Below are 16,996 nucleotides of genomic sequence, written 5' to 3'. Positions count from 1 at the left end.
CGTCACAAAAAGAGTGGAATGGTATGTGTGTGTGTATGTGTGTGTTGGGGCTCTTAGAAATGAAAACAGGTATAGGGCATAAGAACTAAATAAATAAGACTGATTCCAAACAAGCAAAGAGAAGTGGAGGAAGTGCAGGAGTGGAGGAGGAGGAGCGGGGAGAGAGGAAGATATAACGGAGGGGGGAGTGTGCACAGTGCAGAGAGAGAGAGAGAGAGAGAGAGAGAGAGAGAGAGAGAGAGAGAGAGAGAGAGAGAGAGAGAGAGAGAGCGTTGCTCGCCGGCCCATTGAGGAAAGATGGCTACAGTCACTGCAAACGGAGTGCAGCAGGAGAATGGATTCAGCACCACGAACAGCGCCGGCAGGATGAACGGACTCACCATCGGTCAGAACACCATTCCAATGAAGGACCACGACGCCATCAAGCTTTTCATCGGCCAGATTCCCAGAAACCTGGAGGAAAAAGACCTGAAGCCCCTCTTTGAGGAATTCGGAAAGATATACGAACTCACGGTACTGAAAGACAGGTTTACGGGGATGCATAAAGGTTGGTTATTTCTCCTCTCTTTACCGGTGTAGAGAAATGTCACAAAGAATGGGCACAAGCGGGGCGATAACCCGAGCAAGTGGTTACGCTTTTCGGGGAGAAAGCGTAAAAAGTGTTATTTGGCAGATGTTTTGGGACAAAGTGGGACCTCCCCCCTCCACGCGCACGCACACACACGCATCGCATCGACACGCACGCAAACACAGGCACACGCGCTGTTTATGAGGAGGCGTGAGAGGGGGAGCACGTGGAAGGTTGTCGGCTCGCGAGCGCGGGGTTAATTGTTGCCTTGTCCACGTGAATCCAGCTGAAAACGCCTTTGTGTGTTTACATCGCATCTCGTGCTGAAGGGGGCGGGACAGGCCGGGGTGGTGGTGGTGGCGGTGGGGTGCTATTCCTGACTACCCCAAAAACTACAATAACGCGCACAATAATGCCCCCTTTTGTGCGCCACAAGGTCTAACTAAAGGCTGTCACGGAAGCGGAAGACGCAAACTGTTATCAGGCTTTCGGCGGCGGTGATTAAGGTGGTGCTGGCACGCTGCCGTGACCTTTCAGCGGGCCGATGTGTCGCCCACTTTTTCGGACGTCATTAGCTTTGGAAAACACTATTTACACGGCAGCTGTATTGTTGGCGCTGCTCCGTGGGCGGGATGCAGTCAGGAAGTACAAAGCAGGATAATAGTAGCTGAGAGACAGCGTGCAGAGTCTTCTCTGCTCTTCTAGTCCCCCCCACAAAAGAGCTCCGATCACGAGCGTGATTAGTAATTAGACAGGGAAATCAGTGATCGATCACTCCTAATAATAGTAATAATGATGAATGCAGGTTGAAGAGGAGGCGGGGGAGTCTGTTGGTTTTTTAGATAAAAAGTTCCGGCTTTTATTATAGGACCTATTTTCTATATTCACATAATGTTTTACTGTGTAAAAAGAAAAAAAAAGAAAACACCAACATTCTCTCTTATTAATCAGGCTATTGGGATTTTTTTAAAATCGGAATTAATGGTGTGTTGTTTGGCCATTTTCAAAGCCGCAGGCAGTTTTTCAGTTGTGATAAAAGAAAAGTACTTCCAGGTCTGTCGGTGCTGTGCGAGTGCGTATCAAGGCTGCGCTGCACGTCACCGCTGCTTCTCTCTGATTGATATCTATTTGTAGCTAGTTGTTAACTGGTGTGTAGGTTGTAATGCATACAAATACTCACACTGGATTGGATTTCAGTCAACTGAATCATAATACAAATAATCTATTCACACAGAGGATTTATGAGGAGTGATATGCAACTTAGCCGTTACTCTTCATGCTCTTGATCATTATTGATCATGTCTGTGTGGGACTGCGAGGGCTCAGCACAGGATTCTTTTGTCTGTGTGTGTGTGTGTGTGTGTGTGTGTAGCCTTGATGGTCTTCCTACACCACCTGTTCCTCCCTCCTTCGGCCACCAGCGCACGCTGCCACCGCTCTCCCTCTTTCTGGTGTTCCTCTTTGGAGCCCGGTGATCGATTAAAACAATATTTCTGATGTCCGTGCTGTTTACGCCTGTCCTCGAGCACCGCTGAATGTCAACACTCCGGAGGGTGGTTGCCACCGGAAGGATAATCCTGTTCAAAGCCAGGCTATATGACGGTTCAAATCATCCTCCGCCAAGGCCACTCAGATGTATGCATTGTGCCCACTTCATTCCACGTGACATTCAAAGTCACTTTGGGAGCACCGGTGTGCACTTTTAATGAGATTTCACCAATGCATTATTTGGATGAGTTTTTCTTATTGGCCACTCACCTAGACCATGTTCATGCCTCATGCTGCGTCGTTATTCGATACCTGTGGACTGAAGCAAGACAGTACACGAGTAAGAAAATGGGATTAGTATCGTTAGCGCAACAGAAGTAGGACTTGTGCATCATCTGCCGCATCACTCAAGAAGAGTAGTTCCGACCAGTGACTGAAAGCCTGTTATGAAACCAAGAACCTCTTTTGTCGGGGGAATGAAGGTGAAATTAATTAGTTGACTGCAAAAGTCCTTCATCTATTTAGACTGAACTGTGTAGTCGTAAAATATGTGGTGCTATGGCATAAATCAGTCTCTCACTTTAAAACGAACTCGACTGAGGTGGCGGTTAAATCGACTGTGTGATTCCGCGACGATCACCGCTGAACGCTCGCCGTCTTTCACCTCCTTCTGTAGGTTTTTCTTGATCATCTTTACCGCTTTTGCGTCGCTCTCGCCGCTCTGCTGAGCTGCAGCAGCTGTTTCCAGTCAATTAACTCTTACTAATCCGCTGACAGACAAAGTCATTATTGGCAGGGTGACACAGTCGTGTCACCAAAACTACATGAAGAACCGGCAGCCGCAGCAGCAACACTGTGCTCATGCTCCGGCATCCATGATGGTGATGAATGAACAACAATAACTGAGATTGTGACTACATTAATGCTAATATAATTACACCGTCGTTATCAGTACAAATATTGTACACACCGTCATAAGAGACTATTTGGATTTGTTGGATCTCATTTTGGAGGCGCCTGCAGCCGGAACCGGGCACAATTGATGGATTTCTCCGGATTAAAGTGTTAAGCAATGTAAGAGCCATATATTTTCCATGATGCGAGAGAAAGTTGAAAGGATGCAGAATATCGTGCCTACATTCATCACATTGCCATAAATGTCACAACCGAACCCACCAACGAATGTTGTGCTACTGCCCAACCTCAACTTGCTAACTTTTCTGTATCAGCTAAATAAAAATGGCCACTTGTTGAAACAAATAGGTGTTCTTACCGAATAGACCAAGATTCACTATTTTAATCTATATCGCAAGAATAATATTTGATAAACACTGATGTAAATGTGAGTCCAGGAGTACTTTGTAGCTATTGTGGGTTAGAAGAGACAGCTAAATATGCAAATGGGTCACGGTTATAGCAGGAGAACAGGAGGCTCATCGACTTCAGTCATACGTCCAATCCACATTTTTTGTCTCTCCATCATAAACATTAATGCAAACATTTTTCACAGCTGAGACACAGAACAGTCAGGGAGGATTTAATCAGCTCCATAATCCCTGAAAGTAAAAAGTTTATGAAGATTCGCTGCAGAGACAGAGACAGCTATTTTGAAAAGCCTCTTTGAGCTCGGTTTGAGGTTGAGGAAGATTTGATTTGTTTCGGGGAGATGATTTGTATGGCTCTTGGCATCAGTTAGTAAACCATACCTAATGTGTGATTTGCATCACTCCATGTTTCCCAGTCTGGCTTCTGCAACACAGAACTGCACAATAATTAAGGATTTAAGAGCAGATCAGAATATTCCGCACGTTTGCTCGGAGCTAACTCGTGCAGATTATGTTCGGTGCTTTGAGAATTCTTCATCTTGCTTATTTTACTCAAAACGTCTGTGGACAGTTTGGTTTTTCTGAACACGCTGAGGGGATTCCAGCTTTGTGCTGGTGCCTGTTCGAAGGGTCACTGTGGCGATCAGCGCCTGATTATATCCTGATGCGCTTTTGATAGCGTGCATGTCGTCAGGGAGCCATATACTGTGTGGGATGACTTGACAATATTGGTGCTCGCCAGCGCGGTGCAGCCAGGTCGTGCTGTTTAACATCCATCACTTTTCGCTGAGCACTACATTATCATAATACTTTGTGCCGGTGCCAGGACGCGTGCATTGTTCAGACATGCTGAATGCTAGCGGGGGGCAAATCTTTTGCTTGAGTAGTGTTATCTATCAATCCGTCTCTGACGCTGAGAGGAGGGAGTCTGAGCTGCAGCACGCAGCCAGGAGGAAAAGATACAAAGAGTTGCTAAATATCCTCATCCATTCTCCCCTCCTCGGTGAGTCCGTGCTGCTTAATTGTCTATAAATAGCCTGCCAAAGTGGCAGAAAAAAACCCCCCTTAGCATTTAAATGTCAAAAGTAAACACCAGCAGTGAGGTGATATTTGGTGTTTCCTGATTCACGGATCCTTGTAGTTTACTGTGAATTTTATTATTTTTTAAATGATAGTTTTCAGTAACCCGGAGCGCCGCGTGCAGGCCTCTGCTGTGTTTTCTCTGCAGCATGAATGTTGTAGAGGTGTTGGACAATGATTGACACCGTGCGAACGCTGAGTGACAGCTGTAGCTTAAGTCTACAGATGACCTCTTTGATCATTAGAAAGAGGCCCATGTGCGAATCCGACAGCTAACCGCTCCAAACGGCTCCGCTGCAAACGGAGAGAGAAGGAACGGGAGGACGGGAAGCTGCTCGGCAGGTAATAGTGTTGTTAACGTATCTACGTCTCAATGCCCAAGAGAGGGTCAGGCTGACACGTTCTGCATCATTGAGGTGTTTTACATAATTTTCCCTTAGTTTTTTAAAAATTGATTTACACTTTCTCCACTTTAATGAACGATTCCCGCGTCAGATGTGTGAGGAGACTGCAGGAGAGCAAATTGCTCATGATTCATGAACTGGGTGCTAATGAATTGGAATTTTATACAAATTTGCTCCGAAGTCATTTCAATTACAGGTATCTGATGCTCAAAAAAGTGCAATTTACTCGTAATGCTTGGATGCAGGCAATTGTCAGCACATGCTCATTTCCATATATAAACACTTTTTTAAGTAATTAGCATAAATGTGTCCCACATAACGCAGAGGCCCATTTGCCTTTCTCATTTGCTTTAAGTGTAATTTCTTGAACCCTTGTCCCCCTCTAAAATTATACCGTGCTAAATTGCCTTTGATTACCAAAGTATTGTTTTCACCTCCCTTAACCTGCTCATCACAGGGAGCCACGAGTCCTTTTGTTAAACCAGCACCGCATACTCTTTTTTTCCCTGACACTTAATGCAGCTTTCCTCCCCCAGCATTCCGTTAATGTTTTTCTAACTCAAACTAGAATTCACAAAAGAAGATTTAGAGTCCTATAGAATCTATTACTGACTTACAAGACCTTTGCTCAGTTCCTCGGTTATATTCTATAGACTGATTATCATGTATGTGTAATGCCATGGTATTCTTATCTCAGTTAGCCCGCCTAACACATTGAGGTGTCAGTCCTAACCTTTTCCCAGCTGCTTCGTCCTGGTTACCTCCCCTCAGACATTACTGGTGTGCCTCAGCTCATATTTTTAAAGTCTAACACTCATCTGTTCCACCACTGATTTTCTCAATCATTCACTCCTTTGGGCTTAATGCGTTTCCAAAGCTGCCACAGTTGGATATGAAGTTTTGCCAAAGTCCTGCCAATTTTCCACCAGCTCCAGGAAGGAGAGGCAGCCACCCAGCTGGCCAGCATATTAAAGGCCAAAAGTCCCTTTAACAATAATACTATCACGCACAATCACATACTCTCACATTTCTGGAAGTGACAACTCTGCAGCAGAAGGCAGATGGCTTCTGGTGCTCCTAAAATAAAATCAGAGCAGTGGTGGGAGTACTCACATCCTTCAACCAAATACATATCTGTAAAGATACTTGTTAATAAGTACAGGAATCAGAATTAAAGGATTCCTTAATTAGATTTGCACAAATGACATATATTTTAAATGTGAAAATTTAAATGCAATAATTATAACCAAGGCAACAGCATTTGTTAACAATAAAAATGTAAGACAGCGCTGGGCAAAAGTGACAAAATAAAAGCAATTAAAATGAAATTAGAGCCATATCAATAAAAGATGTACCATATAAATCTTGAACAGGAACATTTTTTTTTAAAATTCACACACACACTAAAAAAGCTGAATATTTTTAAATTGTGGGACTCCCTAAAGCAAAAGCAGGTGACACCTCATTGAATTATTATTGTAATTAGCTGAAGAGGAAATGGTTTTAATTATTTCACAGACTGAATCCTATAAATCACGCAATATGGGCCAAAATATCTACCTCGACCATCGAACAGTGTTGTGCATGCAAGAAAATTGTTACCGGCCTGTCTTAAACACAATGGTCCACAATTCAGAGTTCATAGTAAAATCTTAGTAATCATTTTAATATTTCAAGTTAAAGTTGATAATCAACATACTCTTGAGTTGGTATTAACGTCGAAGAGAAGTGGCAGATTTTAGAATCACACAAGAAAGAGAAACAATCATGGAGGTGAGCAGTGAAACTGATCGTGACACTGTTTCATGAAACTATTGTGTGGAAGGAGTATTGAGATTTCTGCTGCCTGTGTTTCAGAAAATAAAACCAGGCCGGAGAAAGTTTCTGTTAAAAAAACCAATAACAGCAATCTGTAGGGCATTACGGTAGTTATGAATCCGGGTGAACTCTGGTCGTGCTGTTTGTGTGACAGGGTTTATCAGAGGGAGAGGGCAGGAGACTTGTATTTCTCAGGAGCCTCTGCCAGGACAGGCCTGCCCTTAGGAGGCCTCATGTCCAGTCCCCAAGTTTTCTAATGTGACCAAGGGTGAGAAGTGTTACCCCAAACTTTGTGCTCGGCTGTGCGCTGCTCTGGTGTCATCTGGGTGATTTTCTCCTCTTCAGTTGCGGCGGCGGTTGAAGGTTGTCGCCGACGAGAGCGCTCTTGGTCGGGTGCCAGAGTGTGTTGCTGGGATTTTAGGGGGCGGTGACTGTTATGTGTAACATGCCAGCCATCATTTGTATGTGTGTGTGTGTGTGTGTCTTGGGGGTGGGGGGCTTCTCCCCTGGGAAACCTTTGCAGCAGGTGTGACATGTAGTAATGGGAAATTATGCTGCACAGTGCAAAACCTTTTCTGAACCTTTTTCTGCGGGGGTCACCCACTGTCAGCACTGCCAAACTCATAAAGGAGCAAATGCTCACCTTTAATAAGGCCTGTCACATTTTCTGTTCAGGACATATTTATTGACGCACACTCGTTTTGTCTTCCTTAAATGTCTGACTCGTAGAAAAGCCAACAGTCAATTGGCAGCAGCAACAACAAAAAGCTACAAAGAAAGGAATAAGAACGGATTTTGACTACTGTGAGAAGAAACTTCTGATATCTCCCAGCTGAACTGAGAAACATAACTTGTTGGAACACATTTGACATGTATGGGGGAAAAAAAACAAAGAACGAGGAAACGTTTTTTGTTCTTCTGAGCAAAGACCACATGCATAAATTTGGTAATTCTACTTTCAAAGGTTGTCATATTTAGAGAGATGGTGAAAATTTGAATCCTATTTCTCGTCCAAGGGTTATTTTCTCTGAGGGTTCAGAGCTATTAACTTCAGAGAGCCACGTCACAATTGTCAGCAGAGTATATGAGTTCCATTTTTACAAAATACATGTTTTTGGCAACAGATTGTAAAACTCCAGTCAGTCTTATGGTTGTAAATTGGAATGACTTCAGTCGAATCACAAATCTGTGGTCGGATTGCAGGAACGCTTAATCTCCAAAAACAAACATCCTTCAAGAGGCTGTTTTCACGTGCAGCATTTCGAGTGTGCTTCTACTTAAAGCATTAAAGTGCTTTTTACTTTGTAGAACTATTCAGTAAAAGTGACGATTTGGTCTGAGAGCTTACTTTAGCTAAGGTTTGTACTTAACAGTATTATGACACCTTGAACATTGATTTTAATTGCTTCTCAGCACTGTTATCCCTGAGTCACCAGACAATATATTTCTGGTCCTGCTCCTTGATATTGCTATCTTCTTAAAAACCACAACCACAAAGGTCGTCTGTAAATGAAGAATGACGCCCTGTTGCTGCAAAGTCCTTGTCTGCTGGAATAAGTCTTTCTCTCTTTCTGTCTCCTGGACACTTTAGGATGTGCCTTTCTTACATACTGTGCCAGAGAGTCAGCACTGAAGGCCCAGAGCGCCCTCCATGAACAGAAGACTCTGCCAGGGGTAAGTGCCTCCGATACACCCGCTGCCACAGGCTAACGGCCCCGGGGTCGGCCAGCCTGGCATGGGAACCCACATTGACATAGGAATTACATCACACTTGCTCTCACACACATGCTGAGGCTCATGAGGACACAGCGCAACATTAGAACACGAACACGCCCAGATGGAAACAGATGGAGGGAGTCACTCGCTCTGTTTTAAACCAGCCTTTTAGCCTCTTCTTGATCACGCTTGTGCCGATTTTGTCCTCCTACACGCGCAGTCACGCGTGCACACACACACACACACACACACACACACACACACACTACTTAAAGATTGCGAGTGGCCTATCTCACCTTGCAGTGTCTTATTACACTAATCACCCTGGCGGAGATATTTGATAAGCCCACCTTCATAACAGCCTGCACTGTCCTTCTCCTGTCCTCTCACAATATGGCTGCCACAGACACTAATTGCCTTGAGGAATCCCACTCTCATTATCACATATAATCAAACAGTAAGTATAAACAATCATTTTTCCATGTATATCACCATCTGGTGTTTTTGTTTTAATTCTCTTGACTGCTTTTTTTTGTGGTCCTTCAATCGTTTTTGCCTTTGGCGGACGGGTAACTTTTCAATTAAAATAATGGCCTCTTCAAATGACACAGGTAAAACAAACCCAGTAGTAGGCTCTTAAGCCCACCCAGGAGGAGGCCCTCGTTCGAGGATGAGTGTGAGCTTGTGGTGTCTACCCGTACTCGGTGTGTGCGACGAGGATTCGACTCTCGCATCGAGGGAATTATCGAGGTCTGATTGAATTATGCCCCTAGCTGTGGTAGCTCCCAGGCTTCCCAGTACCCCTCTGCACAAGCCCCACCCTCCTCTTTTTTTTCTTTTGCTACAGACCACCACGTCCACTCAGGTGGAGGCTTTAATCGGAGCCCCCAGAAATCCATCTCAATCTCCAGGGAGGTGAGAGGTATTGAGGGACAGGAGGAGATAGGAGGGAAAAGACAGGAAGCAGGACTGCTTGGATAAATTGTGTGAGTGTGTGTGTGTGTGTGTGTGGGGGGGGGGGGGGTGGGGTGGGGGGGGGGGGGGGGGGGGTTGCTCATCACTGTTAGGTTAATCAGTTGTTTGCACTTCACTGCATTTCATAGGTACTTCACTGAACGTTAGGCACATTGGTACACTGCGGTGAGACAGACCCTGAGAGAGCGGCCTCCCCGGGTCGTTACTACCTCCCACCGCTTCATAATGAGATGATTGCCATGATGGTCTCGGATACGTGTTTGCGTCTTTATTGCCCTCGTGCAGGGACATTCTTGTTTGTCTTCTATCTAGGAAAAGGTTAATGGCGTGTTCGCTGGGGTTTGGGTAAACATTTCCCCTGGACAGCTCGCAGCAAGGAGTCAGTCCTGCAATCTCAGGCTGAGCACAGCCTGCATACGGAGAGCTAATAAAGATGTTCCGTCTTCCTGTGAAAGAGAGAGAGAAAGAGAGAGATAGATAGATGACGTGTGTATTAAACAAAGCCAGGGAAAGAGCCAGAGAGAAAACGCGTGGAGATGGAGGGATGTAGGAAAGAAAAGTGACATTTTTGAACAGGCTTCATTGTTGTTGTCGAGGCCCGATGGCCTGCGATGCTCTGTGGTATAATTCTGGCCTCCCAATGGCATTTCAAAACACTGGAGATGCCACAGATGTGCAGTCCAGTTGCTGCTGCAGTTGCTGCTGTCAGCTATTTGCAGATTTATTTTCTGTCCTTAAAACAAGTCCATTGTTAGATTGCACTTAAACAGAGCTCAGCAAAATCTCTGGATCACAGGGAATGTTGGGTTTAATTTTCCAGGTGTAGTTTGGATTCAGTACTCTGTGGTTTATTCACACCGAACTTGTAGTTGCAGGCTGGTAGTTGAAAACATACCAACCCAAATATCAAGAGGACCCGCGTGCATGACGGGATGCTGATGAAGTGTTGTCACACTGACTGTTCGGCTTTAGTCTGCAACAGGGGAGGCCGGTGTTGTGCGAGCTGCATGTCTCAGTCTCCATCTGACATCTGTCAGAAGGAAATTAGTTTTCTACTGGGCTGAGAGCCGAGGCGGTAAAAGCCTCGTGGTGCTTGTCCCACGTTTCCAGTTTGGTTGATTTTCTGCTACATTACGGTCTGCAGAACTGTCAGATGAGGGACAGGGTCAGAGGTCAAGAGTTTGTTCTTAGAATCATTGATATTTTCCAACTTTTATCCTTTCGTGATGAAAAAAAAATCACAGAGATTTCCCAAACACAGTGTCATGCATCTGGAGAAGTGTGTTTTTACGGTATTACTGAACATCGCAACGTCGTCTTCCAGGAAATTCTTATAACATCATGTCCGCTTGATTAACTCCCAACATAAACACCTATGTGATCAGCCCCTCACGTTTCTCACTCGCATTTCCTTAACTGTTTTTCTTGCACATTTCTAGGTAAGTGCATTGCTGCAGCATGCTTTGATTTCTCTTTTTCCCCACAATAATGATGCATATATATTTTCACAAACACAGAGGAGAAGGAAAGCATGAGAGCGAGACAGGGAGGAGCCAGAGATATTTCTGTGTGTTTGTGTGCTCTCAGTGGGGTGCTGTGCCTCTTACATCATCACCAGATTGCCTGTGAATCTTAAGTTTTACGTAATTCTTACACTTTACTGACTAAATTTTGATCTGCGAGCGCCGAGCCTCCGTTGCCAACGGGGAATGGGTCTGTGTCTGTTGTGGCTGAGGCGAGCTTTGTTTACATTGTTTGATTAATTGCATGTAAAGAGCATAATGAGCTCTTGATACCCTGTGCACCCAATCCTGCAGCTAGAGCTCATACTCTAAATGTAATCAGAGATTCAGCCCCCTGTCCTTGGTGAGCTCCTCTGTCGGGCTCGTGCACAGGTTCGGCGTATTCCTGCGCACAACACAGCGGGTTAGGTTATGTCTTCCACATGATTGACCTTTTTCCTGCATGTAGATTTGGGATAAATAGTTTACAAAGAATGGACTAATTGTTTGTGTAACTGCAAAAAAGTGGCGTAAACCCACCTTTTAAACCCATCTGGAAACGCACGTAGCAAGAAAAGTGCATGCTGTAACTGCAGCAACAAAAAAGCTCTTGACAAACATTTTGTCAAACAACACTCTAACTTGCTGTTGCCGGAACTGCGAGCATTCAGATAAATCCTGCCCTCTCCTTTCGGGGCCACGTCACTTTTCTCCTCTCAGACCAATTAGCTCCTTGTGTTCTCATGTAACAAGCATGCTAATTGGGCGCTACTGAAGCCTGAAAGCCAATTAAAAAATTCTGAGGGAAAAAAAAGATGCAGCTCCTCTTTGTCCCTTATTCACTCCTGCCCCCCACCGTGCTCTCTTTCCCATCATCTTTTCCACTCTCGCTCATTCTGTTTCTATACTTGTTTCTATGAAACACGTGGCGTGTTGGGTGGCGCCTTCGAGGATCTATTCAGCGTCATTCTTTGCAATTCCTCCTTTGCTAATTACAAAGCAGCCAGTGGATATTGAAATAGCTGCAACAGTCTGGACCAAGCGAAAGTTCTGGCTGTGTCGGTGCCAGAGTAACTTGCAATCAGACGGTGCAACTTTCGAGAAAATGTCAGCCACAAACTGTGACAATATCAACAAAGGAGGCTCATTCCTCCAGCCTTGCGCTATTTGGGTATTTAGTCTTGCGTGAATGAAAAAGTATGAGGGCTCGTGATGCCTCGTGTTTGTGTTTCCACCTGACCCGTGCAGCCAAGTGCAACAAGGATGACCCGGGAAAAATATTCCAAATATTTTGGAGTGAAGCGCTTTAGGCTTGAGGGTGTCGGCGTCACCCAAATCCGTGCATGGAAAGCACGGAGCGTTGGCTTCAGCGCGCGTGTCACGCGGAAGTGGGTCAGCTGGAGATTGTGCAATAGCAGTATTACAGAATGTGTCACTAAACAGACTGTCATGGACCAGCGCGTCTGTGTTCTTGACACTTTCTCCCTACATTAAGTCACAGATGTGGCCGCCGTAGACCCACCATATGTCTGCGTCTGGCTGCACAGAGAGACTGAGCAAGCGGCATTTTTCCTCCTGTTGTTGCCTCGTTTGTGCTTTAACACAAACACTGGGCACAGACACATAACTAAAAGTTATGTCTACAAACAGACTCCAACACATCCCTTATTTTTGGTCTAGTAAACAGAGATTTGTTCACTTCTCAGAGAAACTTGGTTCACTATAGTATTTCCTATGCACTCCTGCAGCATTTGCACTATACGCAGTAACATGTTAATCGTTATATCCTGTATTATAGGCTTTGTGATGAGTATTTGGGCTGTGTGCAGGTGCTACCAGACAACCCGCTGAGCTCCTGTCTAGTGGGTGCCGCAATACCAAAATGCAAAGGTTTAAACTAATTACTCAGACCACACTGGGATGTTGCCCATTCTTTTAAGGAGCAGATTGTGTTCCACTGCCAGTCAATTTGTCTTCTGCGACATAGCTTGGCCCTGAAAGGTTGCCATTATGGAGGAAAAAAAAGGTGCAGGCACCGGACGAGAGACCCCTCTTAGGCTCCTCTCTGCTCTCTTCATCATCAATTACGTCTGTATCATTGTCTTTCTGCTACCTGCTTTAGAAAAGAAATTAAAAAGGGCCATTGTTTTTCTAATCCCTCGGGTTGAAAGCATTTACCACGCTGGAGCGCGCCGCATTGGCCGTCCTGCCGATAGGGACTGAATGGAATCACATTCGAGGGACGCATGTGGCATTGTCTCCTATTATGTGGCTTGTGGCCCTGAATATTTAGCAAAAATTAATTACGTTCCATGTGATGGGATTTTCAACCTTGGAGAGCGTCAAATGTTAATCTTTGCAAGCGGAAAGATAGGCAGACGCGTCAGTGGTCACTCCGGTGGTTTTCTGGGGGTAAATGTGAACAGGATGCAAACACAAATTGGCCGATTGGAATGGGAAACTTGCAGCAGCTCATAAGGATGGAAGGCCAGAGGCACCGGTCAAATTTAGAGGAGAGATGGAGCGTTTTAAAGGCCCGCCGTGCATGAGAATTCTTGTGTCCAGAAGATTGTAATTTCCAAATCCGTTTGTCTTTTTCATTTTTTACCAGCCACAGTTGAACAGCAACTTTTCACATCAATTATTTTGGTCGGAAATAAAAGAATATTGTACTGTTGCTGCCGTCATTTGAGGTTACTGTATCGTTCAGTCATTCCATTAAACCAGGAAACCAGAAAAAAATGTTTGAAAAAGCCACACTGCGCCCGCCATGAAATTAAAATTAAACATAAAAGAAGAGAATGTTTTTAAATTGTTTCGTAACATACGCCATTTCTTAGTTGCATAAGGTAAACGTCTATACCCACACACACATACTGTACACATATGCTGGGTAACGATAGATGATCACTGCGGGTCAATGTAGCCATTATTTTTTCCCTTTGATAGCACATTTTAGGTTTACTAATAATTTTGTTGTCATATCATGTTCTTTTTCAATCTTTCTCTACATGAGTTTTTTTTGTAATTGTATGGCTTCTATCCATCTGTCAGAGCTTATAAATCAGATTTATGCTTGTACAGTATATTTTCTTATTGGCCAGGTTATGGCCGCCTGTCAGCATTGATAAACAGGAACACAATAATGCACATTTTAACTCTCCTGAGATGCGAGGTGACAGTGAAGCGAATGCACCATCCATAAATCCACAAAATAGGAAAACCAAACTCTTATGTTTGTCCTTTACTGCTGCTTAACAATTTTATAAGACGTAAAACATTTCCCTTTGAAGAATGATATTTTTTTTAAACAGTGAAGCGGTTTTCAAAGTAAAAGTGATGATGTGAAAGGGAGGAAAGTTCAGAAAGTTACTCAAATGTTGAAAGGTGTAGGTGTCCACGGGTAATGACTTTGGTTGGAGTAAATGTGTTTCATTTTAATGCGCCTGGAAAGGCTGTACAGTAAGTCGGGCGGTTTTTTCACGCCTTTCCTCCCGATCGACATATTCGCTATCTTTTCCTCTCTGACAGGTGTAGCCAGACGTCGTCGTGCATGCTCTCCTGTGCTAATTTATCCACTTCTTTTGCCGTAATGAGGCAGAACTGGTAAATGTGGGGACAGCATTGTTAACGTTGCTGCATCACTGGGGAAGAGGAAAAGACTGACAAATAGGGAAGAGGGATGGAAATTAGGTCTGTGGGCTGTCATGCCTCTAAGAATGATGCGTTCATTTATTTATTTTATTTTTCTCTCCGGCTGCATCGCTGTCTCTTCGATAGTTAGCATGGATGCTGGAATATGACATTTCCAAACCAATTAAACATCAAAGATCCCTTTGCAGGAAGATCAGGTTGTTTTGCAGTAATAGTCGGAAGGAAAATCACCACCACCAACAACAAAAATCATAAGCTTTTCAAATTCCCGTAGAGATTTCTAATTACCTTGTCTGTGTGGGTTCTGAGTCAAACAGGTCATGGTGGTTTGAGATAAAGTGGACAATCAAATTAAGAGTCAGTTGGGTTTTTATAAAGCCTGATGTGACACAGACTTTTAAGGGTCAGTAAAAGGACAGGTTCTTTTTTCAGACTGAATTTAAATCCACTTTTGCATGTGTCCTTGTTTTTAACTTTGTGGAGATCACCACTCACCTCGAAAAGACAAAGTTAATCTGTCATATGCCCAGGCTTAATGACTAAATGATCCAAAAGTAGTAATTTTGATGAGTCTTTCTTCATGTTTTTTGGGACTTTGTCATCACTCAAGTGTTATTTTCTTACAGAGCAATCCTTTTTCTCTGCTTCAAATCTAAAAACACAAAACATAATTAGCTTTTAATACAGGAGTACCCGTCAAGTCCTGTTTTAAGTAGTGACAATCTGAGACAACCCGAAATGGTGACAGTCACTCGTTTTTCATCCTCCCTCTTGATTTCCCCTTCTCCGGTCCCGGGCCTGTCTTTCCTCTTCTGCCACTCAGGTATGTTAGCGGCCTTTCATTGCAAATTCAAGGCTCATTCTGGCAATCACTGAAGACGTCCAGGCAATCTGCACTTGTTTGTTCGCAGAGAAAACAAGAGGTGAAGAAAACACGGTGCTATTGAGCTCAGCAAATCACCGTAGCAGCGCGAGCTATCAAACGATGCAGTTAATCACACGTGGACTGGCCGAGACCTTTCAACAAGCACACACACCCACACACACACAATCATGGAGAACTTTTCTATGATTGGATATCCAACATGTCTCCAGGAGAGGGGACCCAGAAGGAGAAAAGGAAAAGTGAGAGACGGTGTCAGAAAGCTGACAATGACGGAGTAAGAGAAGAGACAGAAAAGAGGATCCATCATGAGCGAGGGATCAGAACGCAGAAGGAGAAGCATTCTTGCATAATTAACACCCGAGCATTGCCAGGACAAACTCCTCCATCAGCGTGTCCAAAGGATTAACTACGCCACGCTCCTCTTATCTCCCACACTTCGTTTAAGAAAGAAAATGACCTTGCGCTTGTTTACATGGCGATTAAAGATGGGTGTGTGAGCGGGGGGTGGGGGAATGGGGTGTGTGTGTGTGTGTGGGGATGGGGGGGGGGGTATGTGGGGAGACAGGCAGAAAGTCAAACTCCAAAGACTTTGTTGCCTGAAGTATTTTTGGTGGTGCGCTCTGAGCAGATGTAGACTGTCACATGACAAGTACAAAAAAGCAACAAAAAACACCTGATGTAGCTGCTAACGAGCAATGAGTGGGCTGCGATAAAAGGAAAAAGAAAGCGTTTGTGGGTGCATACTTTTTGTTTGTGTGTGTCTGTGTGTGTGCATGTGTGCGCGTGTGTCTGAGATAAAAAGACTGTTTGGCATGTGGGTGGTTCCATTAGTTAGTCTGCATGTTATTGCACTGGGAGTAACTGCTGCTGTTTCTGGGCTCCTGTGAGTGGATCTGTATCCTATAAACTGTGAATGTGTGTGTGTGTGTGTGCGTGTGTGTGTGCATATACTGCCATTCAGCACAAGCTGTGCTCCCCATATTCTTGCTTAATTAGTTTTTATTAAAGAATAACATGGCTTTAAAATAATTTGGATACAATTTTACACCCTGGTCTTCTTGTTGCCACTGGCTGAATGTTTCCATTTTATTTTCTGTTCAACTTCATGTTATTTCTAAATATCTGGGGAGGGGGTCCACATCAGCAAGGACCTCACCTGGGTCCCGTAACAGCACACAGCTGGTGAAGCAAGTCACCAGATGTCCTACAGCGTCTTCAACAGCTGCGTTGTTGAGTCCATCCTGACCAGCTGCATCACTGTGTGGACCAGCAGCTCTACCATCAAGGCCTCTACCAGCATCAAGGACCCCACACCCCCCCAACATGGACCATTCACTCGTCTCCCCTCAGGCAGGAAATACAGGAGTCTGAAAAGCAGGACAAGACTCAGAAAGTCTCTCTGTCCCTCAACCATCAGGCTCCCGAACAGCCGGCTATTTACACTGTTCACCTTTTGAACTGTGTTGTAGTTTGTGCACCTTAATTTTACATAATTTCACATGTTTAGCACATGTATCATAATATTTCTGAAGTTACACATTGCATAGTACATAGTTGACATGCAAATCTTGCAGAGGACG

General features: G+C 44.4%; 1 protein-coding gene across 7 annotated transcripts in view; it reads left to right on the top strand.

Annotated features, from left to right (window-relative positions):
- Positions 1–257: 257 nt before the first annotated feature.
- The window catches only part of celf6 (CUGBP Elav-like family member 6), a 118,219-nt gene continuing 101,480 nt past the window's right edge, over positions 258–16,996 (top strand). For 3 of the 7 annotated variants that reach the window (XM_057018562.1, XM_057018536.1, XM_057018545.1), the window contains exons 1-2: positions 261–547; positions 8,275–8,357. In XM_057018562.1, coding sequence (XP_056874542.1) covers positions 298–547; positions 8,275–8,357 — 333 coding nt within the window. In that variant the 5' untranslated portion in view covers positions 261–297. Of the gene's footprint in view, positions 548–8,274; positions 8,358–16,996 lie in introns of all 7 variants that reach the window. The other 4 variants (XR_008947621.1, XM_057018553.1, XM_057018571.1 and 1 more) reach the window with 3 other exon arrangements.

This window comes from Takifugu flavidus, chromosome 2 (assembly GCF_003711565.1).
Source record: "Takifugu flavidus isolate HTHZ2018 chromosome 2, ASM371156v2, whole genome shotgun sequence".
In the NCBI taxonomy this organism is placed as follows: domain Eukaryota; kingdom Metazoa; phylum Chordata; class Actinopteri; order Tetraodontiformes; family Tetraodontidae; genus Takifugu; species Takifugu flavidus.
Note: the sequence above shows the minus strand (reverse complement) of the source record. Positions and strands in the feature narration are given on the sequence as shown.